Source organism: Canis lupus, chromosome 8 (genome assembly GCF_011100685.1).
Source record: "Canis lupus familiaris isolate Mischka breed German Shepherd chromosome 8, alternate assembly UU_Cfam_GSD_1.0, whole genome shotgun sequence".
Classification (NCBI taxonomy): domain Eukaryota; kingdom Metazoa; phylum Chordata; class Mammalia; order Carnivora; family Canidae; genus Canis; species Canis lupus.
In genome coordinates, this window is record NC_049229.1 from 43683913 (window position 1) to 43709352 (window position 25440).

The 25440-nt window shown below is 43.9% G+C and overlaps 1 protein-coding gene across 6 annotated transcripts in view; it reads left to right on the top strand.

Annotated features, from left to right (window-relative positions):
* SUSD6 (sushi domain containing 6) overlaps positions 1-25440 on the top strand; it is a 97804-nt gene that overhangs the window by 38502 nt on the left and 33862 nt on the right. For 3 of the 6 annotated variants that reach the window (XM_038545068.1, XM_038545071.1, XM_038545072.1), the window contains exon 2: positions 6395-6599. In XM_038545068.1, the coding sequence (XP_038400996.1) occupies positions 6479-6599 (121 nt within the window). In that variant the 5' untranslated portion in view covers positions 6395-6478. Of the gene's footprint in view, positions 1-933; positions 1083-2194; positions 2240-5982; positions 6123-6391; positions 6600-25440 lie in introns of those variants that run through there. The other 3 variants (XM_038545067.1, XM_038545070.1, XM_038545069.1) reach the window with 3 other exon arrangements.

Sequence of the window (25440 nt, forward strand, 5' to 3'; positions counted from 1 at the left end):
TTTGTGTCTTTCGGACTTTGGAGCTGGACATAAAAAGAAAATGGATGAAGTAATATTCTGGCTGGCAAGGATCTCCAAGCCCAGTAGCAGACTTTGTGCCTACTGAACCCCTTATGTTAGTGGCACAAAAGAAGGGGGAAGATGTAGAGGTTAGCAAGATTGGAAGGAGTCATGAGGGGGAATAAAGGAAACTGAAGACATCTAGAAGTAACTTCCTTTTTTTTTTCATTTTGGAGGGAACAGTGGGAGGCATTAAGATCTGATAAACGTTTAGATATCTTTTGCTGCTGTGGCCCAGCTATTTCAGGATGAGTAGGAGGGAAGTAGAGGAGACATAGAAGGGAAGAAAGGGAGCAATAAAGGAGGCCTTCTTGGTATGTTAGCCACTTCTCTTATCACACCCTTTGGGGGACTTTGGACTTCACAGAGTTAGGACTTCTTACACTTTCCAGTTAAAGGTAATTAACTGGTTAAATTCTGATCACATTTCATGAACTGTTCTCTGTCATCCCCCATCACATAGCAGCATTGGGGTTGGTGATGATGGATAATCAAAGAAACAAACATTCTTGTTGTAGACTTTCCACTGCCACCATCCCCTTTCTGAACTAGGTCTGAGCCAAGAAAAGGATTTATGTTTGTATAACCCATCCAGTTCATTGTCTTAACTAACAGAGAGATGGGTCGTGGTTTAGGAAATAATCTGTCCTGAAAATTACATATAGATTGAGGCTGATCTCTTAGAACTGTAGAGAAACCCACTTAGCACCTGGGAGCCACGTTTGACAGTCAAGACTCCTGTCTCCACAGAGGAGAGTTCAGTTCAGTAGAGTGTGACATGACCCTGCTACTTCCGCAGGACTGTGACATTTCTTTCTTTCTTTTTTTTTTTTTTTTTTTTAAGATTTTATTTATTTATTCATGAGAGGCAGAGACACAGCCAGAGAGAGAAGCAGGCTCCATGCAGGGAGCCCGATGTGGGACTTGATTCCAGGTCTCCAGGATCACGCCCTGGTCCAAAGGCAGGAGCTCAACCACTGAGCCATCCAGGCGTCCCAGGACTGTGACATTTCTCCACAGAGGTAGGCCCCAGGGCAACCAGGCACATGGGCTGAGGCGGTCTGGGCCCTGAGCTGTCTCAGAGGCAGAGTGCCTTGGTTGTTTCATGGCTGCTTCCCCACCTGCTACTGTTGCTTCCCTAGTCTGTGAACCATTTTTGAAGGTGACTCCCAGAATACTTTTAATTTTTTCAGGCTCTTTAGTTAATCTGGAAGCATCTGTGGCAACAAAAAGCAAGCAAATCTTGTGGACTTTAGGCTTGTGTTACAGGTTGCCCTTTACTCCAGAAGTCTGTCGTGTTTTCATCATCATTTTTGATGAGCAGTTTCTCAGATAGCCCTCTGCTGTCTTAGCTCTGAGGCCAAGACTGTAGATAGAAGGACCCAAGTCTTGCCAGTTTACAAAGCTGTCCTTTGTATTTTGTCCTTTTTGAGCCTCAATGGAGAGTAGGGAGATATTTAAAGCAAACAACAGCCCCATTTTATAGATGAGGTAACAGAAGCCAAGGTGAGGTAAGTGGCTTCCCCATGATGAGAGTCATAGATCATCACAGAGGATTATTCTGAAAGGAAATGAGTGTCCATGATGTTCAGCAGAGCATTCACGCAGCTTTTAATGTTCAGAATTCACAGAGGTGGGAGAGACCAAACACTGACCTTGAGAGCCTGACATTCTGCCTCATGGGGTCTCTCTTTACCACATGCTATTGGGGCAGCAGCACTAGTCCCGAGAAAGAATATGGCAAGGATGAGTGTACATTTTCCATGACTCCTCCTCACCCTATATTTTAGAAAGGAAAGCAGGCTGATAGAGGAAGAGATCTATTTTACACAGACAGAGAAGCTTGGATGTTGTGGAGAATTTTGTGGCTGGGAGAGGCCCTGAGCCTTTTTTAGATGGGAAACAGATGCCAGGGAGCCTTCATGACCAGCCAGCTGTTTGGTGGCAGAGAGGGGACTGACTTGCAGTCCCCAGACCCTTTCCTCTCCTCTTTTTTTTTTTTTTTTAATTTTTTATTTATTTATGATAGTCACACAGAGAGAGAGAGGCAGAGACATAGGCAGAGGGAGAAGCAGGCTCCATGCACCAGGAGCCCAACGTGGGATTCAATCCTGGTTCTCCAGGATCACGCCCCGGGCCAAAGGCAGGCGCTAAACCGCTGCGCCACCCAGGGATCCCTCCTCTCCTCTTTACCTCTTAAGTTTATTTTTTTATTTTAAAGATTTATTTATTCATGATAGACATAGAAAGGAGGCAGAGACACAGGAGGAGGGAGAAGCAGGCTCCATGCCAGGAGCCCGATGCGGGACTCAATCCCTGGACTCCAGGATCGCGCCCTGGGCCAAAGGCAGGCACCAAACCGCTGAGCCATCCAGGGATCCCTACCTCTTAAGTTTAAATGTTATATGCCTTGTGAGGGTGGATGAGTGCCAGCTTTGAACATGAAGCTTAGCTCCAGGCTCCTCTTTAATCATAATTTTTCCAAATTTTTTTGTGGTAGAATACATATAAAATGAAATTGATCATCTTAACCAATTTTTAAGTGTGCAGTTCAGTGGCATGAGTGCATTCACATTGTTGTACAACCATCACCACCATTTATTTATCCATCTCCAGAATTCTTCATCTGGCAAAACTCAAAGTCTGTACTTACTAATGAACACTAACTCCCTATTCCTTCCTCCCCCAGCCCCTGACAATCAGCACCTACTTTCTCTCTGGAGAAGAAAGGTACCAAAGGAATACTCAAGTGAAATGGATTCTTCTTCTTTCTTCTTCCTTCTTTCTTTGTGTTTTTGTGCATTTCTCTAGGGGTAATTAATATCTAGTTTATTTATTCTGAAGTGTTTTTCTTTTTACTTGGTCTGAAGTCACAATTCAGGTTTTATTTTATTTTTTAATTCTGTGTTCAAAGCAGATACCTTCTTAAAATGATAAGATGTATATAGGTGACCCTTTCTCCACAGTAGGTGGATTCTCCCATTATGAGCAATACCCTAAGGTTGTGAGGCTTCCCTTTTCTCTGTAGTACTTCTGAAGTGCTAACTCTTGGTTGCATGCAAACACTACACTGCCCTCTATTTATCTTTTCTCTTGATGGGAATAATGACAATGGGGGCTTTGCAAAGAAGAGAGAAAAGATGTGTGCATTTTCTTCCTAATTCTATACTGGCTCCTCCCCACAGTGTTCATGAGTTTGGTAAACGTTTGTTCCCTGCCTGTCAGGTGCCAGGCTGTCTTTTCTGTTAAGTAAGTCACAGTCCCTGCCTTCAAGGAATGTTGAGTTTGGTGAGGTGAGACAAATAAACATGTAGGTATATTAACCTATTAGAGGTATACTCCTAGCAGGGTGCTCAAGACACTTTGGGACTCAGGAGGGAGTTAGTCCTACTGGATTTGGGTGTAGTGTGAGGTGTCAGAAAAGAATTCCTCCAGGAGATGACTCTTGTGCTGAGCCCTGAAAGTGCCTGTATTCCTGGCAGGAGAAGGAATCACTTTTATTTAAATATCAGTTTGTTGAAAGAAGAGGCAGGCGGTTTAGAGGAAAACCTTGCTATATTAATTTTATTTTACATTTTATCTATTTTAATAGGTAATACATATACAATGTACAAGACTCAGGAGATTAAGAGGGAATACAAACAGTGAAAAATGAATTCTTTTCCTGTTAACCACTTACCTCTCCTTGCTGAAGGCAGTTGTTAGCTGATTTCTTGTGCATCATTCCAGAGATTTTCAGGGCATATAGGTGTGTGTATGTGTATCCTCTTTAAAAATACATGCATACACACAAATGATTTTCTCCATATGCTAATTTTGGAAGTCATTGCATATATGAGTACAGACTGACCTGCCTAGTTCTTCGCAAACCAATGCATAATATTCCATTACGTGTGTGTATGACAACTTGTTTAACTCATCTCACTTCAATCTTTTGCCAGTACAAAGAATACAGTGAACATCTTGCATCTACATCATTGCTCATGTGACTTCTGAGGATAGGTTCTAAAAGCAGAATTGATGGGTTAGAGAATGTGTTCATTTTAGCGACAGATGTCAAATTGCTCTCAAAAGAACTCCACATTAATTATAAAATACTAAATTTAAGGTCCTTTACCAGTTGGTGCCCCCTACACTGACCCCAAAATCCTCTCCAGAGTGATCTTCCTAAATGGATTTGGTCTTGTAACTTCTCTGTAATCCTGTAAGCTCTACATGGTTTTTGAGGTAAAGTTTAAATTCCTTAGCCTAGCCTTTGACTCTAGCTTCTGCCAAGAATGCTTTGCTCCCATTGTTGTCGTCCACTTGTATTTAGTACCTTCTTTTTTTCCTTCTTTTTCACTCAACATAGGCACTAGTAGTCAGCATCATCTCCTCTGGGTAGTCTTTACTGATTACCGTCACTTGTGCAAAGAGCATCTAAGCACTACTCTGATCCAGCCTCATTCATTCACTAGAGAAATATTTGTTGTGCATGTACTGTACTGTGGCACAACCAGGTATTATTCTCAATGATCCACTGGTTGTTGCCTTGAGAGGATGATGACTGCCTGGTAGAGATACCTGCAGTGAATGAATCCAAAATGGCAGCACCAAAGGGCCTATTGCTAACTGGACATATTCTTTAACCTCTTCTTACCTTGGTTTTGGCATCTATCGAATGAGGAGGTGAAGCCTGATGATCTCTAAGGTCCCTCTAGCTCAGGGATTATTAATAATTACAACAGCAATAACAGGCAGTGTTTATTGAGGACTTGCAAAAGTGCCAGGCACTGCCAAGTGTTTTCTCTGATCCTAATCCTTATGTCAAAACTAGGAGGAATTATGGTTACTGTTCCCATTTTACAGATGAGGAAGCTGAGGCTAAGAAAATGATTTGGTCATATGGTCATGACAGAGGAAACAGATTTGAATATTGGCATTCCAACTTTAATGTTCTTAGCCACATAAATGTATACACTTTCTGCCTATTTACACAGTTTTGTATACTGTTTTGCGGCACTTGCACTCCACTCTAGACCTCTTTATGAACCATGCCTTTTCTATAGCTTTAAAGATGGAGCCTGGGTAAAAGCTGTGGACAGAAGACTGCTATAGTCACAGCTACTTGGGAATAGTGAGTAAGGACCCAGTGGTTAGCTCTGTTCTTGAACCCCTGGCTCATGCTCATTGAAGACCAGCGTGGCTGCTTTCCCTTCGTATGAAGATAATTCATGATGCTGTATGAAGTAACTCTCTTTAGCGGGGGATGTAGGCCTGAGTCAAAGCTTCAGACGTATTTGGAAGGCAGGGCTGGTTAATATTCTGGCAGAATCTGAGGGGCATCCTTTATTAGGATTGTAGATGGCAGGCTCCCTTATTTATTACATGAAGCCTTATTAATGGAGAAGGTATGTATATGGAATTTAAAAAGAGAGTGTAATCTTATTGGAATACCTGTTATAAACAAGGATGAATGAAATCAGATGAGTTAACTAAAATATAATAGGCCTGTATCATAATGTATTTTCAATTCAGCTGCTTCTCTGAAGGCACATAGAAAATAATCCCTAAAAGCCTTGACCTCTATTTTTTTTTGTTTTTTTGTTTATTTTTTCCCCAAAAACTCTGGTTCCTAGTCTTCTGAAGTCAGTTGTGGTTCTCCCCCCTAGTCCTTGTCAGGTACAGCCAAGAAGTGTGGCCTCTGGAGTCACAGGTGTGTCGGGTGAGCCTGGATTAATTGGTCCATTTTTGAGATTCATGGCTGTGCAGTCAGCATCAGATCCTCAGGGGCTCATCCAGCCTCTGGCAGTTGAGCAAGCCTAGCCATGGGCCCTTGGCTCCTGCTGCTGCATTCCATCTTTAGGCGGTGTATTTCTCTCTTTAAGACACGTGTTCTCTATTTTTTTTTTTTCCTTTCGGTTGATTGAACTCCCTCAGTCCAAGTGGCAGAGGCAAAGCCTGACTCAGGGGTGTAGCACTCTGTGTCAACAGCTGCCTCTCTCCTCCTTTCTGTTGGAGGCGGTGGGGCAGAGCCAGGGCAGTTTCTGAAAGCTCTGCTGTGCCTGACAGCAGATCTCCAGGTAAGCCTGTGCTTGTCTCCTTGGCCTATTACGAGGATCTGGCTCCTTGATGCAGACGCTGATGGCAGCTTGCTGCAGGCCTCAGCATTTCCCCAGATAATGCATTAAAAAGCCACTTATGTACCTGTTCCTTCTTGGCAGCAGGAATTCAGTTACTAGAATTCTTTCAACTTTGTATGTGATTATAGCTTCCTTACCAAAGTGCCTACCTGCACCTTACTTATGGCTGAAGTTTTTACATATGTCCTTGTTTTTTGTTTGTTTTTTTATAGGTAAATCTGCCTGCTGCTGACTTCAGAATTCTTACTTCTGGCTTTTAAATTTTTTCTTTTTAAAATAACTTGGACGGATAAAAGATGTGCCATGGCAGGATAGCACCAAAGAGCACCTCAGCGTTGGCCGTGGCCTCCGTGGGACATGGAGTGTTCCTTCCGCTGGTGATCCTTAGCACCCTCTTTGGAGACGGACTTGCCTCAGGTGGGTTCTGGCCTGCCTCTGTGTGTGTGGGAGGGAAAAAACTCAGTACCATTGTTTCTCTGAAGCCCAGATAGGGGACTCTCCATCTAGAGGCCAATTGCAGAGAGAGCAGAGGGTGGTGGTGGGATTTTATGCTGTGGTATAGCAGGGGGCCAGTCCTGGGGGTCTGGCAGGAAGGGGCCTCCTCAGCCAACTGGAGGAGAGGTGTGTAGGAACCTATGAGGACGACATTATCAGCCCTCTCCCCGCAGCTGGTGTCATCAGGTAGGATGGAGCTTATCTGTAGGGTTCAGAGCATGATGGGCATCAGGGTGCAGGTTTTAGAATCAGACTGCTGTATTCTGAGTCCAGTGCTACTGTTGCTGGCTCTGGGACCTGAGTAGGTCTCACTTCTGTAAGCCTCAGTTTCTTCAGCCACAGAATGGGATAATACTAGTTAGTAGCTACCTCGAGGGTGGTTGTGAAGATCGTCTGAAATAACAATAGGCACTTCATGATTGTTAGCTCTTTATTGTTTGTTTTTTTTTGTCTTTTTGTTTTCTCTCAGAATAAGTAGAGTTGGGGTATTGTAACCTTGTCTGACACTATAAATTTCGTGATCTTGGACAAGCCATGTAGCCATTATGTGGCTCAGTTTCTCCATTTATCAAATGAAGGGGTTAACCTGGATACCTTTAAGGTCATATCCAGTTTCCTCCATCTATATTTTCATGATTCTAAGGACTTTCTGGTTCAAGCTGGTGAGCTTCAAGAGCCCTAGAAGGGGCTAGAAATGCAGCCATGAGCCTTTTTGAGTTTGTATGATCCTTGTTGTCTTTTGCAGTGCTCTGAAGACCGTTCTAGGTTCTCAACGTGTGGTCCTCTAGACCTGGCATTCTTTTTAGCAAGGGCATATTTGGGTGTGTACTATAGGCCTCTGGATAATGCTAGAGAACCTCCATAGATAGAGCCTTTGTATCTGCAAGCACCAGTAGAGGTCTCAACTAATTATACTTTTTAAAAAAAGATTTGATGGGGACACCTTGGTGGCTTAGTGGTTGAGCATCTGCCTTTGGCTCAGGGCATGATCCCGGTCCTGGGGATCGAGTCCCACATCAGTCTCCCTGCAGGGAGCCTGCTTCTCTCTCTCTGTGTCTTTCATGAATAAATAAGTAAAATCTTAAAAAAAAAAAAAAGATTTTATGTATTTATTAAAGAGAAAGCAAGCACACACATGCACACAAGTGGGGGAGGAGCAGAGGAAGAGGGACAGGCAGACTCTGAGCTGAGTGGGGAGCCCAGTGTGGGGCCGGATCCTACAATCCTGAGATCACAACCTGAGCTGAAGTCAAGAGTTGGAAGCCCAAACAACTGAACCACCCAAGTACCCCTCAACTAATAATGATTGAACTCAACAGTATGGGGGCTCCTACCAGACCTCATTAGGTACATGTATATGGCAGTTTTCTTTGGACAGAGTTCCCTGGAGAGGGATCTTAGCTAGATTCTGGAGTGTAATGTATAGAGTCCCTATAGCTCAGTGCTCCTCCTCATTCTCTATTAGCTCCCACCACCTGCTTACTCAACACATAACAGATAATGGTGCATATAAGCTTTTTCTTCAGAATTATTGGGAGAAACAGTTACACATTTGTTGTTCCATTGTAGCCTTCTCCACCAGCCACATTACAGATTCCATCTTCTGTCCTCTCCTCTTCACTCTGTTCTGACACTTAAACCTTTTCCATGAAGCCTTAGACCTCTTTTGCTATGAGGAGCCCCTGGTACAGCCAAGGAGGCCACTGATGATTAGGAACCCAGAATGTGGGCATTAGGGCTATATGAGGTTCCAAAGGGAAAAGAAGGCCAGGCTCCACCAATGTGCAACCAGATGAAGCAGGGCTTACATTCATAGGGCTTACAGCCAAAGCCAGAGGAGATTTCTAGAAGTGCTACTTACAGAGCAACAGGATGTTAAAGACCCTGTCTTGTTTACCACTGTATTTCTAGAGCAGAAGTTGGTGGGCTATGGTCCATGGACCAAATCCTCCCTGCTGCTTTTGTATGGCCTGTGAGCCCAGAATGGTTTTATATTTTTAAATAATTGGGGAAAAATCAAAATAATATTTCATGATACATAAAAATTGTAAGCTCATATTTCAGTATCCATAAATAAAGTTTTATTGGAACATAGCAATGTTCAACCATATATATTTTGTCTGTTGCTGTGTTTGTGTTACAGTGGCAGCATTGGGTAGTTGTGACATAGACTGTGTCCGTCCCCCCCCCACCCCCCGAGGCCTGAAATATTTAGCCCTTTGTAGAAGAGGATTGCCATCGTACCCCTAGCCCAGAACAAATAGTATTCAATAAGTATATGCATGAATGGAATGACAGAGCAAGGATTGTAGAGGTCATGCACTTGTCCAGGGTCCTAGGGCCAGGACTAGAACCTGGCTTAGTACCTGGAATGCCACCAAGACCACCTTCTTCCCAGGCTCCACTAGGGAAGCTGTCCCATTGTGTGACCTGGCAATATTAGGGCAGAACATCTGCCTTCAGTTTCTGAAGTCTTTACTCTCTTTAACTTCATTAAGCCATTCCACCTACTGCCACCCTCCTTTTTATGGGCTCCACCCCTGCCTCCTCCCATTTCCCACCCCATTTTCCAACTACCCACACCTTCCCAACTTTCCATCCAAGGTCTGAATTCAATTATCAGGGACTGATGGTTTCAGACTGGCTGGATAAAGGGATTATTATTCTCCAGTGTGGAAAAATGTATGTCTGTAGTGTGTGCTCAGAGCAGGATGGAAAAGTTGGCTCTGTAGTTTTTCCCCTCCCCCATCTGCAAAGAATCCTCCCTCCCCTGCTACCCCCTCGCCCTAAGTCTTTTCTCCTCCCACAAAACATGTATACTGGCACAGCAGGATGCAGGCAGGGGAGGAGGTGGCACCATTACTTAGATCCAGTGCACCACATTGCTGTCAGTGTGTTTCCCTCCATGAAGTTGCTCCTTGGGGAAGGAGGTACCTACTCCTTCAGCTGAAAAGTGAGCACACCTGTATGGCTGTGCCTGCCATAAGCAGTTCCCCAGGCAGGCTTGCCAAAAAACCAAGACTTTCAGATACTTTGAAGTTGAAGAAAGGCAATTCCATTCAGGAGAGGTCCCCTCTTCCTCTTTGTATATATCTTACCTGCACCTATAGCTACACCTGAACACCCATTCCAGAGGCATTTTAAAAGGAGGTGCTTGTAAAATACACAGCCTTTGTTAACCCTGTGGGCTCTACTAGACCTTGAATATGCTTGTGTGTATGTGCACACTTATGACTAGGAGAATCCCACTGGACATAGGTAAGTGGGCATCCTCTGGGGGGCAATTCATCTGTATAGCCTCTGGCTATAAATACCACAGTCATCCTTAGTCTTGGTCATAATTGCTCAGGTGTAGAAGAAAAGACTCATATAGGAACAGGCACTAGAGAGTTCTGGGTCAGAGTTATGCCATGATTGAGGTTCAGTTTTCCATGTTGGTTTCAAGAGGCAGTAGGTCCAGCTTCCCCCTTGGTCATTCCTTAAGTGGAGATGGGGAAAATTATTGAAAGTTTCCTTTCAGGGAGTGGCAGAAGGAAGCATACATTATCCTCATACTGGTCACACTATGCAGGCGAAAGACCAGAATTAAAAATAAAATCTATGGGCAGAGTATCCAGCTTGCCTCTCTTCTTGGGCTAGAGAGGAATTAGAGTCTCAGCTGTGTAGTAGCCTCTCCCAGATCTCACAACTCCTTCCCTTTATGTTAAGAAACTTGCATTATGACTTAAGGCAAATCATTTGACCACTTTGTGTCTCCTTCAAAACAGAAACAAAATCCTTAAGGATGTGAGGTTGGTGTTGTGTAGACTAATAAAAATGATTGGAGGGCACTTGGCATATAAAATGTGTGATGTAATTCCCAGATAATGACAGCAACAGAATTGGTATGTGACCTGCTGTTGAGTCATGCTGGGCTGGAGATTTTATGCAGATGATATCCTTTGCTGTCTTTAAAAAACAAAGCTAAAGATGCAAAGTCATTTTTTGTGCCTAGGATAAGGAAGTGGGACGAGATGTCATACTTGACCAGTGGAGGAAGGATTGGTTATATCTGGAAATCCCTTTGCCTTCCAGAAAGCTCATGTTTGCATAGTATGATGGTCTCAATCCAGCTGGCTTGCTGAGTCATGTAAAATGGTTTTGATTTTCATTCTCTCCCTTTCCTGAGGATATTTACTGAAAATAAACTCCATATTTTACTTGTTTCTGATCCCCACCCTGCCCCCTTGAATGTGTTTCTGTCATGCTTTAGGCCATGTTGAACATCACACAAGCACCTAAAGCAATTTTTAAAATAGTGGGGAAAGCAGCCATCTATATTTCTATGCAGCATAGTGAGAAAGCCTGGCAGGTAGTGTTCATTGAAAATGGGAAATGTTGGGATCCCTGGGTGGCGCAGCGGTTTGGCACCTGCCTTTGGCCCAGGGCGCGATCCTGGAGACCTGGGATCGAATCCCACGTCGGGCTCCCGGTGCATGGAGCCTGCTTCTCCCTCTGCCCCCCTCTCTCTCTCTCACTGTGTGCCTATCATAAATAAATAAAAAAAAAGAAAGAAAAAAGAAAATGTGAAATGTTGAGAACAAGGCTCTCAGGGGTATGATGTGGCTTTGGCCCTTAACTTTGCTGTGGCTGAAGATTTTGGCAGGTGGCCCTAGCTCACCTTGCCATCTCTGAAGGGACCTGGAGTCAGAGATAATGTACCCTGAGCTAAGAGGACAGGCAGGAAGTTGATGCGTACAGAGCATCATCTCTGTGTCAGGCTCTTTGTGTATCATCCCATTTAAAGCCCTCAGAAAACCTGTAAGGTAGGTCTTCATGTAACCATTTTACAGATGAGAAACTGAGGCAGAGAGAGGTTAGTTACAAAACCTGCTCAGAGATAGGCAGTTGTCGGTGGGGAAGCTAGCTGGGATCTGTGCCCAGTCTGTCTTTAACTCTGCTGCCCATGGTCTGCTGAGAACCACACTGCCTGTGCTAAGTGGCAGGCTTCTTCTCTGAGACCCATTTATGTCACCCTATTGGAGCACCCAGGGTAACAATCTTCAGGGGATTCTTTTGATAGAGGAAGAAAGACTCCATCTGTGTTTTTTCCTCTGGATAAAGGATGCAGGAGTCATCGCTGGGTTACCATGTTTGCCACTGTGGTGGTTTCTTTTCTCATCTACAATGACCCTTGGTTGTTTGGTTCCCAGTTTAGGCACAAGATTTGCCAAGGCAGTTCTATTCTTAGAAAGGAACAATAGGGACCACAGCAAATTATTTGCTAAATGAGGATGTAGTTCCCAAAACATCCGCAGAGCATCTTCCTGTCTGTTGTAAACACTGCCAATGAAGTGATGTAATCTCTCCGTGGTGTAATTACCTGTGACTATAAAAAGACTTGGAGTTTGTGAGAGGAGGCTGGATGGGTCATTGTAGGGCTTGCCGAACTGTGGCGTCACAAGAAGACATTGAGAAATTACCCTCCTCAGGCTAATTGTTGTGCCATGTTTAGAACATTGCAAACACATGGTATCAGCCTTGTATTGCTACTTTTGAAGAACAGAAACCAGGAATCCACCAAACTGAAGACCTGACTGGGTCTCAGTTGGGTTAAAGCCCTCCATCAACACAGATTCCACTTAAGCAAAGGTGCCTCACTACCCTGGCCTAATATATGAGTGAGGATGTTATTCTTACATGTGCAACTCCTTCTGCTAAAGGGGTCACAGGATGCTTAAAAGAAAATAGGGGCACCTGGGTGGCTCTGGTTGGTTAAACGTCTGCCTTCGGCTCAGGTCATGATCCCAAGGTCCTGGAATCACTCCCCACATTGGTTGGGCTCTCTGCTTTGTAGGGAGCCTGCTTCTCCCTCTCTCTCCCCCACTCCCTCCCCTCCCCTCCTCCTCCCACTCCCCCTGCTTGTGCGCACGTTCTCTCTTTCTGTCAAATAAATAAAAATAATCTTTAAACAAAACACCTAGGGTCAGCTTTCAGAGTTCTTGATTATTATAGTAGGTTTACACATTAATTCTTTTCATCACCTCTTACCATCTGGGGATTCCTTTTCTCTGCATCACTCAGGAGTGTGAGCCCACAGAGTATGAGCAGCCCTCATTCCCATTCCAGGTGGCTGGCGTGAGTGTGGCTGGCTGCCTGGAGTGTGCCAGATCTGGAGTGACCTTGGCCTGCCTTGTGTTTAACTTTGAGGCCCAGAGGGACAGCAGCATCTAGAGACAACCTTTCTATGCTTTTGTGTGAGAGAGGGGTGCTGGCTACTGTTCTCTCCTAGGCCTGTTTTGCCACCTCACCTGAAGCCAACCTAAGGCATGAAATCTGAATGTACTGGAAGATAGAGTGAGATTGTAACTATTTCTTTGAAAAGTTTGTTTATTTTCTACACTCAGTATGGGGCTCAGACTCAACAACTGCACGGTCAAGAGTCATATGCTTTTCCAACAGAGCCAGCCAGGTGCCCCTAGATTATAACTTAAAAAAGGATTGTCCCCTAGCAGTTCTTCACAGGGCTGTTTCTTGTCAGGTGGAATAGGATTCAACTCATAAACACCTTAAAATAGTAAATACCACCTGCAGCTCTCATGGGGCCACTGAGGTCACTGGTACTAGTTCAGTGTAACATCCGGCTGTCATTATCCTTCAGGCATGCCCCTTGTTTGTTGGGTGGTTTTAATTCCAGTATGATTAACCTACAGGTTATATTAGTTTCAGGTGTACAATATAGTGATTCGACAATTCTATACATTAGTCAGTGATCATTACACAAAGTGTACTCTTAATTCCCTTTATATATTTTACCCATCCCTGCACCCACCTCCCCTCTGCTATCAATGTGTTCTCTATAGCTAAGAGTCTTTTTTCTTTTTTCATTTTGTTTCTTAAATTCCACCTATAGTGAAAACACATTGAATTTGTCTTTCTCTGATCCCTCCCTTATTTTACTTATATCGCTTATTCACCTCATATCATATCCTCTGGATCCATCCACGTTGTTGCAGGTGGTAAGACTCAGAGGCAATGTAGTCTGGTTAAAAACGTGGACCTTGGAGTCCAGTTGTCTCAGTTTGAATATGGCCCCTACTCCTATCTGTGTTGCCTTGGATAATTTTCCTGACCTCACTGTCTGTATTTTGCCAGCACTTAGGACATGGCCTAGCATACAAAGAAATAATTCCCAAGTTGAAAGATCAGATTCTAGCATCATTTGTTGTAGCTAACACTACTGATGCCATAGCTGATTTTAGTTCAGACAGACTTTAGGGTTGGAAGGTGCTCCTGTTACTTCCACATGTCTTGGATTCTGTTTGATTCAATCCAGTGCATGCTGAGTGGAGTTGGATACATACTGCATGAGTTATTCATATTTCATAAGTTCCTAACTTGCAAATACTGCATGTTGGCATCCTACATATGAAGATAGAGGGAGCAAAGGGCAGCAGTTGCCTCTTCTCAGTGTTGTTATTGGGGTGGGGGAGGACAGTCTGCTAGGTAATCAATCTCACAATAAGCCATTCCCTTCACAGGCTGTCTTGTCGGTATTTCAAAGCCAGGGTTCCTCAAAGCTGCTATTTGTTGGGAACTTTTGGAGTCATTTTGCAAACACCAAGGGCTCCTCTTTTTTTTTTTTTTTTTTCCTCTTTTAACAACATTTTTCATTTCATCAGCACCATGATGTGATTGAAAGATTTTATTTTAAAAGATTCCTAAACACATCTGGGAGAATATAGCGTCAGAAGTAAAAAATAAAAACTCTTTTCTTCTCTCCATTTGGTAGTCCTTTTGCCTTTTCTTACTTTTCTTAGCTATTTGATAGCATTTCTTTTTTTTAAGAGCCTTTTTCTGCCTAGATTCATTTGCTTCCCCTGAGATGGCTATTTTTCCCATGTTTAGCTTCTTTGACTTGTTAACTCTACCAGTAGTCCAATCTCTTGCAGTAGAATTGTTTAATCATTCAGAATTCTGGGAAGTAGTGTGGGGAAAATAAATAGGTTCACTTCAAGATTTCTTCTTTGCAGAGTTTTTTTTTTTTTTTTTTTCTTTTTCTTTTTTAAGTTCACAAAAGTATTTTAGGCATTTCAACCCAAGAGGGGAAATGTGTTCCAGGAAGTTATGGCCAAGTACAAACAGGGTTATAAAATAATTCTGCTGTCGCCTTTGTTATTCTGAGTAACAAGCAACACTTTATGAAATATGAAAGGGTCTGACAATCAGTTCTTTTTTTTTCTTTTTTTTTTTTAATATTTTATTTATTTATTCATGATAGTCACACAGAGAGAGACAGGCAGAGACACAGGCAGAGGGAGAAGCAGGCTCCATGCAGGGAGCCCGACGTGGGATTCGATCCCGGGTCTCCAGGATCGCACCCCGGGCCAAAGGCAGGTGCCAAACTGCTGCGCCACCCAGGGATCCCTGACAATCAGTTCTTCACATGTAGTAGACACTTGTCTCCTTGGGAGAGGGCAGGACCTGTGTATCTATTGTCACAGGTTCAAGTTCTGACAGCTGGGCCTTGTTAACTCTGGCAAAGGTGAGAGGTACAGGAGAATGTTGTTGGGAACATCACCCACCAGATGAGACTGAGTGAGCATGAGGAGCAGTCCAGCAATGTTTACTGAGCACTGATCATGGAACAGTGAGGTGTGGCAGCAGGCAGGAGAGAGGCCTTGGTTATTTCTGCTTCCCAGTTGATCTTACTACTTTGGAGGCTAGATTGCAAAGGGTGCAGTGGTGTCTTGAGCCAGTGCAGCCCCACTAAACCTCCTGATGACCATGCATGGTTGCTTAGAATTGCTGATTAGTGGCCTGTGAAGTTAGCTGGTGACTTCAGTAGGCCATGTGGCTCTCTGCTTTATATCCCTCCTCCCCTGAAGTAGACCCCTTCAGTTTCTGATCTCTGATGTCCTCTCCTATACATGTCTCTACGTCTCAGTTCTTGGCATGAACACTTGGTAAGTGTTCACACATAAACTCCTTGAAGACAAGGACGAAGTCCTTTATGTATTGCTCCTTTGCTGTAACCAGGCCAGTGATCATTCCAGGTGGACCCAACAAGTACATCTTAGGAAAGGTATTCTGCGGGGTGAGGGGTTTCTCCCAGCAGGATTGTGCAGAATCATGGCCTGTCCTGCACGTGAGGATGAGGTAGTCAAGTGCACAGTCCTGTGAGATGCAGCACCTTGTGGGCCTCTGCCCTGATTTATGGTCCCCATAAGATTCCATCCCCAGCTTTCCGGGGAGTTAAGAACTGAAGAACCATGTGAAAGTGTCTTCATGCCTCAGGGGTTGCAGGTGGGGAGGCTCCTCTGAGAAGAAATGAGTGGGTCTGGGAGGGCTGCCTAGAGGGGTTTGTTGCGGTATGCTAATTTTCAGCCTGGGTGAGGAACTTTGAACCCAGCATGGGTATGGATCCCCTTAGATGATGGGAGGGAGGAAAGGTCCGTGGGGAGGAATGCATTCTGGCTCTGAAACCTATCCTGGGAGGGGCTAGGAAGAGAGAGCTTAAATGGGTTTGGCTGCCTTTTCCTCACCCATAACTTTCTGTACTCCTCCCCCAAATCAAGGCCAAGGGGACTCCTTTTTGCCCTTTCCCTGCACAGTAGCACCTTCAGAGCCTACTCTGACTATTCTTCCAGTGGCTACACTCCTGTGGTCGCAATTCTGCCTCTCCTCTTCCCCTCAAACCTCTCTTCATACTTCAAAATCCAATTCAAAGTCCCCCTCTACAAGATACCACTCCTCCCTTACCACTAGAACTGATAGGGTCTGGGGGACGGAGAGCAGGCGTTGTGTATGCTTCCTGCACAGAGCTCCTAGTCCTTTCTCTTGAAGTGTCAGAGGTTTTCCAACGAACAGGATTCCACGTCCTGCAACCTTGACCTCAAGTCTTTGATTGGGAAGGAATTGGACAGCTTGCTAAGACTTCCGGGAATCCCAACTTTGGGAAGCCTGAACCCTTTGTTCTTCAGGTCATGATACACACACCCTATAGGCTTGCTGTAGGACCTAATGACTCGGGGTTGCCAGGGTTGCTGTGGCACATACTGGGTTTGGTGTTTTCCTAAGCAGCATTACCTCATTTAGCAAGCATGTGTTCACATAACGTAGGCAGGGAGAACAGCAGGAAATATATAATGCCGTGGAGGGCTTTCTGGGGCCAGGCACTGGACTGGATTGTAGTGGAAGTTCTCATTTGTAGTTTGGTCTTCGTGGTAAGCCTGCGAGAGGAGGGTGGCCACAGCCAGGAGCAGCGCTGTACACCAGGAGGAGCGCAGAGCTGATGGTTTGGCACTCTGGAGTACTCAATTACTTGTTGATGCTCCTGCTGAGTGCCAGGATTGTCCCAGCTACAGTTCTGCGTGATGTGTGCTATGGTCCGCGAAGTCACTGCCCTACACAGGAATGCACTTATCAGGTGCTCCTGACTAGGATTGGGAGGGCCCTGGTAGCTTTTTTGGAGGGAGAGAAGTCTATCCAGAGCTGGAGCAAGTAGGAGCCAGCCAATAGGGGAGACGAGATGGCACAGTAGAGTTAAGAATGCACCCTTTGGGGCCAGATAGGCTGGTTTGAATCCTAGCTCTGCTATTAACATGTAATACCACTTTGAGTGAGTTTCTCAAAGTTGATGTTCTTTAATTTTGCTATGTGTGAGATTGGGATGGTAACACATTGACCACATAGGGCTTTTGTGTTATCGTTGTTGTTATATGGCATCTCACCTGTGGCAGGGACAGAGGCAGCAGGTTGGGAGCAAGTCTAGGGAGGACAGGGAGAGAGTCAAGTGTAGTGTCTGCTCTGCTTCCTTGACCCTTCCTTTGGAACTTGCTGTGCCACTTCTTTTGAAACCTTGGATGTCCAATATACTCTGTCCCCTAAACTGGTGTGCCTCTTGCTCTGCTGGGTAAAGGAGTGGTCTCCTCTGTCTTGGTGGAGTAGGTTTGGAAGCTGAGGTTTCAAAAAGAAAAAGTCTAGCCTTAGTCTAAGAGTTGAGAGATTGGGCTGAACATCAATAGCAGCACAATTTGGGGGAAGCATCTGGAGGCAAGATGCTGCTGGTAGAGCAGGTGCCTTTCCTGCTGAGTTGTTTCAGTTGAGGAGGAGGAGGAGAGAGTAGGAGGAAGGAAAACAAGATCTAAGCTGGAGTGTCTTAAAGATCAAAGGGTTAAAGAGAAAACAAAAACCAGCTAATGGATTCAGGCTTGAATGAATCTAAACAGGGAAATAAAGAGGGCTGGAGGAGAGTGTTGGTTTTGGTACATGTTGTGGAAGAAGTTGAGGATGAGAAGAATGGTATCTGTGCTCCTATTTGCCTATGGGAACCAGAAGTGACCAGCTAAGTGAGGCCCCTTCCAGCCTGCTGGAGTGGAAGGGATCATTCAAGGTAGGCCCCTCATGTTCTGCCTCAGCGCAGCCAGCCTGTGGAGGCATTTTTGACAAGGACTCCTTATTTCAGCCAGTCTGACTCACAGCAAGGTCCCATGGGGGTCTAGCTCAAGTGTGGAATCCCACAGGGGGCTGAAGGGTTTGAGAGGCTCCTAATTGATTTGGAAGGGAGAGGAGTAGCTGGCATCTTGGGGCATGCAGATGTATTCCAGGAGTCTTCAGCTTGGATTGGAGTTGGGGTAGAGATGTTGGGTTGAGGACTATCTGATTTGGTGCGTTTGGGACTGTTGAGAACTGTGTGAGTTCCAGCAGAGATGTGTCTCAGGTTTCTTTAGAGTGGTTCTTAGCAGAGGAACTCATTCATCACATTGTTGTTCTCTGTACATTGGGGTTAGTCAGTTTAGAGGTTTCAAGGTCCATCTCCCTGGCATTCAGAAATTCTGTTAGCAGTAATGGCAGACACTTGCTTTGTGGGAATAATTTAAGATTGTGAATAATTGGATTAGATGAGGTGATATATGTAAAAGTGCTGGGTAAACCATAAAAGTCTATTCTAATGGAAGAGAGTATTATAATGGTGCTTTTTTTTAGTTGGCATCTCTTTTCCGAATTGCTCAGAGCATTTGGTTAACACTAACTGGTTATTCCTTCATTTATCCCTGGGTGGGAGGCTGGCATTTAATAGCCCCCTTTGTATATAAGATCAAACTAAAATTTCCAAACAGAGCCTCAAATCTTGAGTTTGAAGCCCAAATCTATGGAGCTTGAATCTAAAGCTTGGATCTCTGAATGCCTCATTTCTGGGAATAAAAGAAGATGGAAGGAGAAAGGGAGACATCATTTAAAAGTAATTTCTTGGGTGGCTCAGCGGTTTAGTGCGCCGCCTTAGGCCCAGGATGTGATCCTAGATACCCGGGACACAGAGAGAGAGGAAGAGACACAGGCACAGAGCAGCTCTCTCTGCCTGTGTCTCTTCCTCTCTCTCTGTGTCTCTCATGAATAAATAAATAAAATCTTTAAAAAAAAAAATTCTTTTTAAAGAAAGAAAACTTCACAGACAACTAGTCAGGTCAGACAAGTTTGCCAGTCAGGATTTTGAGAGACGTGGAAGTCTGACATCCATTTTTCTCTAAGAAGCCACAGAGTCCCTGTTAAGAATAGGGCCCTGGGATAAGCTAGAGAAGCAGAAGGCTAACCAATGTAGGTTTGGGACAAGGAAAGCAGAGAGGGAGCTGTCAGCATTCTTTATTAAAGTGCCAGATTCTGTGCCACAGTCCCAACTTCCTGACACACACCACTGGAAACTCACTTGCTACTCCCATTGTTCCCAGGAAGTGTCAAGGGACCCAGAGTATGTGGTTGTTGTATTCTGTAGATCTCAGGGTGAAATCCCATGAAGGTAGCTTCAGAACCTCCCTGAGTGTCTGGCCCAGGCCGGTTTACTGCAGAACAAGTACCTGCAGCTTGCATTTGGCAGGATGGCATCTGAAAAGCTAAACCTCAGGTCAGTGCTGCAGTTAGGGAGAGGACTGGACTCACCGAGCCACCTTTCTCACTAGTCAGGAGCTAGTGAAGAGAGTTCTTGTTTTGTTCACATTTCAGGGTCACCTTTCTCCCCATGCCTGTGCTTTTCTGCCTCTGGTCAAGGCTTAAAGGACAGTCTGTGTACTTTCTTGCATAAGGACTTGAACCCTGGAAGCAAGAGAAGAATATGCTGAGTTGGGAAGATTTTCCTCCTTCCAGGGGCAGCTATGTACATTTCTAGGCTTGAGATTCTAGAGGTCATTCAAGTGTGTCAGTTAAGAATCACATACTTGTGAGAGAACCAACAGGTTGAACCTTACAGGTTATATGCTCCATTGGGTCTCAAATTTGAGCATGTATTAGAATCCCCTGGGGTGTGTGTGTGGCCAGAATACTGGGCTTGCCTCCAGAGTTTCTGATTCAGCAGGCCAAGAATTTGCATTTCTATTAAGTTCTTACTTGCTGCTGCTGCTGGTGATCTGGGGACCACATTTTGGAAATCATTAGCTTACACTTGAGGTGAACAAACCCATCTGATCCTTTTCAGAGCAATTTTTGGTAAGGTGGGGACAGAGGGATAGAGAGGTCTTGAATACATTGTGGGGAGAAGTGGTTCAGAAATAGGATGTTGCAGGCAGACCACCATAATTTGGAAACTGGGAAAGAGTCAAGTGAGTAAGGAGGAAGTTCACAGGTTTCTAACCTTCTGTGGGCTAGCTCTGGTTGTTGCCCACTATCCTGCAGAGAGTGCGAGAGAGGAAGCAGGGTAGACCTAATGAAACCCTGTCACCTGGGCATCCTCCCTCCACTTCTTACTCTGCCCTCTTAATCAGTAGTTAGTTCTGAAAATCTGCATTTTAAGAAATCTTTGCACAGCTTGAGGTCTGGGGTATGAAGAGCAGAGTCTAGAGCTGGAGATCCCAGGCATCAGCACCAGCACTGCTTCTAAAGACCAGTAACTGAAAGCCCCTTGTTTTGTTCAGGAGTGATGTGAAGGTTGGTTTAGCTTTCCAGAACCCTTTGAGCTCTGATACCTGCGATTCTCTAATGCCTCTTTGACAGTTTCCACCCTTATGGTCAGGAACTTCTGCTTGCTTGTTATGTGTCTTTTATGTTTTATGTATGTGAAAACTTCTGTGGTAAGGAGTGCTGATGAGAATCCCATCCAGAGTCTGCCTTGCCGAAAGTGAAACCAGAGAAAAGTTTAGGAATTGGAGTAACTTTTCTTTCTAGAGAGTCACTAGCCTCTGCCTTTATGCTACTTCCGTAAAACCTGTGTCCAAAGAGGAATGACTTACTTAGCATTCTGGTCGGGTCCCAGTCCCTTTACCCCATATCGTCACACTCTACTGCAAGGTTTCACGGGCTTTCTGTTCTGTTCTCATTTCCAAGGTGCTCAGGGTTGTTATTCCTCATCCTCCACTGCCAGGCCTGGTGCTCATGGTAGGCCTGGGTAAATATTTGCTGGGTGGATGGCATTGAGGGTTATATACCTGTACCTCTTTTCCTTTCCTTCAGTTTCTCCCTTCCTCCTTCCAACTTGGCATCATTATCCTCCTTTGCTCTCCCCTCTTTCCTTGCTCTGTGCTCGTTTTACCTCACCTGCACTCTGGCAGAGCTAGCCTGCATGTTTGTGTATTGAATGTGGTAGGGGTTAGAGTATGCCAGAGAAGATCACAAAAAGCCCCACTCAAGTCTGTGTGAGGGGCACCCCCAAGCTCCCCCGTCTGTTCCTTTTTCCTTCTCTCTTTGACCATTTTTCTAGGTAGCTGTAAGTTACAGAATGTTTTCCCCATCCTAGGGGGAATTTGCTGTTCTTCAGATTGAATTTGACCCCGTTTTCCGCTTTTATTTCCTGCTATTTGTATTGGCAGGCTAAGAACTCCTGGCTTGGAAAGAATTAGCTCGTCTGCCTCAGAACTATTGTCGGGCCCTGTCTCTCCAGTCTGTCTGAAGGGGAAAACAGAAGATTTCCCAGCCTTGGTTAATTGTCACTTAGCCCCTCTGATCCTGCCTGGGCGGCTTTCAGGAAGCTTAAGAACTGAACAGCTCAAAGTTTTCATTGAAAGAGGGAAAGATTGAGATTGATTTAATTCATTTTAAGTAAAATCATCAGTCTTTTGATGATTCCATTAATTTCCTCCCTTCTGAAAACCCTCCTCTTAGTGGTAATTGGAAATCTTGACTCTGTTTCTCATTTCCCCCCACTACCCTGCTTTAATGTAAGGCAGCTGGATGCCGCATTCTGCTTTTTCATTTGCTAGAAGAGTGGTTTGAAGACTATTTTAATGACAACTTCAACAGTACTTCCAGAAGCCGAGACTGTGGTTGCACTTAAGTTCACCCCCACTTGGGGATCTCAGTCTTGCTCACCTGCTCCTCTAAAATTTTCTTAGTTCTTGGTGTATAGTTGGGAAGGAGTCCCCATGGCCTCTTGTCCCAAGCAGTCTGTGCAAACTCATCATCACTCAGCATTTGTAGACTTTCTGTGGTGTGTGCCAGACACCATTCTGGTTACTGAGAGTTTCCCTGGCACCTACTCCCTACCCTGGTAGAGATGCAGGGGCCTAAGTAGTGAGGTTCCAGCAGGCTAGTGGCTGCCCACAGACCTTGTAAACTGGGGTTTCTGAAGCTTTATTTCTCTGTATTTTTATGGTTGCAATCCATATGCTTTTTTTCTATGCTTTTCCTTTGTTAGCCATAAAGAGGAATAAATAATATAAATCACCTCTTAAGAGGAGAGAAATAACAGGTAGCAGTAGCTGTAACAGCTTACCACCATTGGCAGTTGACAACATGTAAAGCACTTTCTTGTATATCATGTCATATTGGTGTCCTCGCAATAACAAACTGATCACAGCCAGTCAAGGATAAAGCTGGGATCTGAACCCAGGTCTTCCCAGTGTAAATCAGATATTTTTTGTACTGCTTTTGTGCTTGCGTGCATGCCTGTGTGTGTTTTACTTAATACAGACTTCCCCTATGCCATTGTCCTTTAGCATTACATCAGCCACTTAAGTGTTAAGCTATTATATATATACAGTGGGCTCTCTGCCAGGAACTGAGGCCCTCACATCTATTTAATTGAGGGAAAAGGTAAAACAATACATCTTCATCCCCCTTGAGTGGTTCAGGTACTGAGTGCTATTAGAAAGAAGAGAATTAATGCTGACATAATCCAGGAAGGTTCCTAGAAGAGCTGGGACTTCCACTGGTCCCTGTAGTAAGGGAGAGCTGCGAAAGGAAATTTGTTTGGTATTTGGCCACCCGAGACTTTGGGATACAGAGAACATGGTGAGGATTTGGTTCCTTTATCAGACTTAGGAAACCATCTGCTGGGGTGGTGCTTTTCCAATGTTATTATGCTTTTAAGATCCAATTTGCACACCCCATGCCCACAAAGAATCATGTGGTCAGTCTGGGGTACAGCCCTGCAGTCTGCATTCTTTAAGGGTTTTTCCACAAGACAGACAGTCTTGTAGCCCTTCAGTTCTCCTCCCTGAGGAGAGGAATCCAATGGTGCATTTGTTTGATTATTTCCCTTCCTGAGGCAGAAGCTTTTTAACCAGTTGCCTTAATAGTTCTATTGCAGTTGGGGAGAATGGCCCACACTTTGAGAAACACTGTACTCTTAAGGGCTTGCTTGTGCCTTCCATTTAAAGGAAGGGGACCTGGGTTTGGACACCATAGAGCTCACTCCTGGGGACTAGTAAGCCTTTAGGATAAAGTAAGGAAGAATGGGAGAAGGGATTGTTAAATGATGTAAATTCACTCTGACAGCAGCTGGGGCAATCTGGCTTCTCCCTTGGCTTGAAGGTGGACCATTGAGGCTGAGCAGCTTGAAAATGAAGTCCATGCTCAGAGTTACTGCATGTTCCTCTGACTGTCGAGAAAAGCATTTTTACAGGTACTATTTGGTAGCTTAGCTTTCAGATGAGTGTGTTGGGGGTGGCGGTCAGGAGTCAGTCAGTGGGTGAAAACAGGTCTGGGATTCGGGGTCCTATAGGTTGAGAGGCCAGGATAAGGTAATACCAGGTCTTCCATAGGATTTAGGAGTCTTGGTGAATCTTAGGATTTCTGTGTGTATTTTGGGACCAAATGGGACCTAAGGTGATTAGGAAGATTAAAAAAGTTACCAAGTTACCAAATACCCTGTTAAGAAATGATATATATGCCTTAGTTTGTGGGTGTTGTGAAATACCTACAGTGTCGTGAAAAGTATTGACACTTTTGTGCAGTAGGTTGCAGGCACTAGCCACTTTAAATCTAATATCCCATTTCCAGTTTTTCAGTGAAAATTTTCAAATGTTAAAGACATGTAAAAAGTACAGAGACCAGTATCGTTCCTGGGTGCTTGCTGCCCAGATTTATTATTTTGCCATATTTGCTTTAGAAGTATCATAAATTCATGTGTATCCTTCCAACCATGCTTGTATTTTTTTTTATGTACTTACACATATGTTTACATGTATTTTGTATATTACATATACAGGTTTTATGTATTTATACTTGGATTCCTAAGCAATATAGAATATTGTTTTATATGTTTTTAAATGTCTGTAATTTCCCTTAACCTACTCCCTTTTCGCTTAGCATTGTTTTTGAGATTTAGCCATGCTAATATGTTTTTATTTTTTATTTTTTATTTTTTTTTAATTTTTTTAAAATTTTTATTTATGATAGTCACACAGAGAGAGGCAGAGACATAGGCAGAGGGAGAAGCAGGCTCCATGCACCGGGAGCCCGACATGGGATTCGATCCTGGGTCTCCAGGATTGCGCCCTGGGCCAAAGGCAGGCACTAAACCGCTGCGCCACCCAGGGATCCCTCATGCCAATATGTTTTTATCTGCAGTTTGCCTTTGATTGTGTTAATAATATACTAAAATATTTTATAACCATCCTCTGATGGTTATATTAGGTGACTTCCATTTTTCACTATTAAAAACAGTACTGCAAGGAGCATTCGTGTACATTTGTACAACATGTAGCAACAGGGCTGCTGGATTATTAGCAGTGCACAGCAACTTTCTACATATTGCCACATGGTGCTCCAAAGTAGTTGTATCCATTTACACCACTAGTGATATATAAGAACATTCTTAGTTCTCCACATGCTTTGTAACACCTGGTATTATTAGATACTAATTTTTGCCAGTTGATGGACATAAAATGAAATCCCTATGTGGCTTTAATTTTGTATTTCCTTGGTTACCTTCTCCTAATTTGTAGATTTTTTTTTTTTTTTTAAGATTTTATTAACCTGAAGCTTGAATTTACAACCCAGAGATCAAGAGTCAAATGTTCTACGGAGTGAACCACCTAGGCCTCATGTAGATTATTTTAACTTTCTCTATGGCATTGGTTCTTTTTTCTTTCTTTCTTCTTTCTTTTCTTTTCTTTTCTTTTCTTTTCTTTTCTTTTCTTTTCTTTTCTTTTCTTTTCTTTTCTTTTCTTCTTTCTTTCTTTCTTTCTTTCTTTCTTTCTTTCTTTCTTTCTTTCTTTCTTTCTTTCTTTCTTTTCATAGCACTGGTTCTTGAGGGTCCTTTCAGGAGCTTGACAAGATTAAAACTATTTTTATATTTGTCTTTTTTGTATGTATTCTTTCTTTCACAGATGTGTGGTTAGGGTTTCCGGAGGCTACATGATGTGTTCACATGATTGCTGTGATGTTTTTTTGTTGTTGTTATTTTTAAAATGGATTTATGAATACACAATACAAGTTTAGTTTCATTTTCATCTATGATAATTATTTGTAGATGTAGCACATAGACAAATCTTTGAGGGTCCTCAATTTTTAAGTGTAGACTCAAGGAGCCTATAAGTGAAGAGTTTGAGAACCACTGCTGCTTTGCAATGTCAAC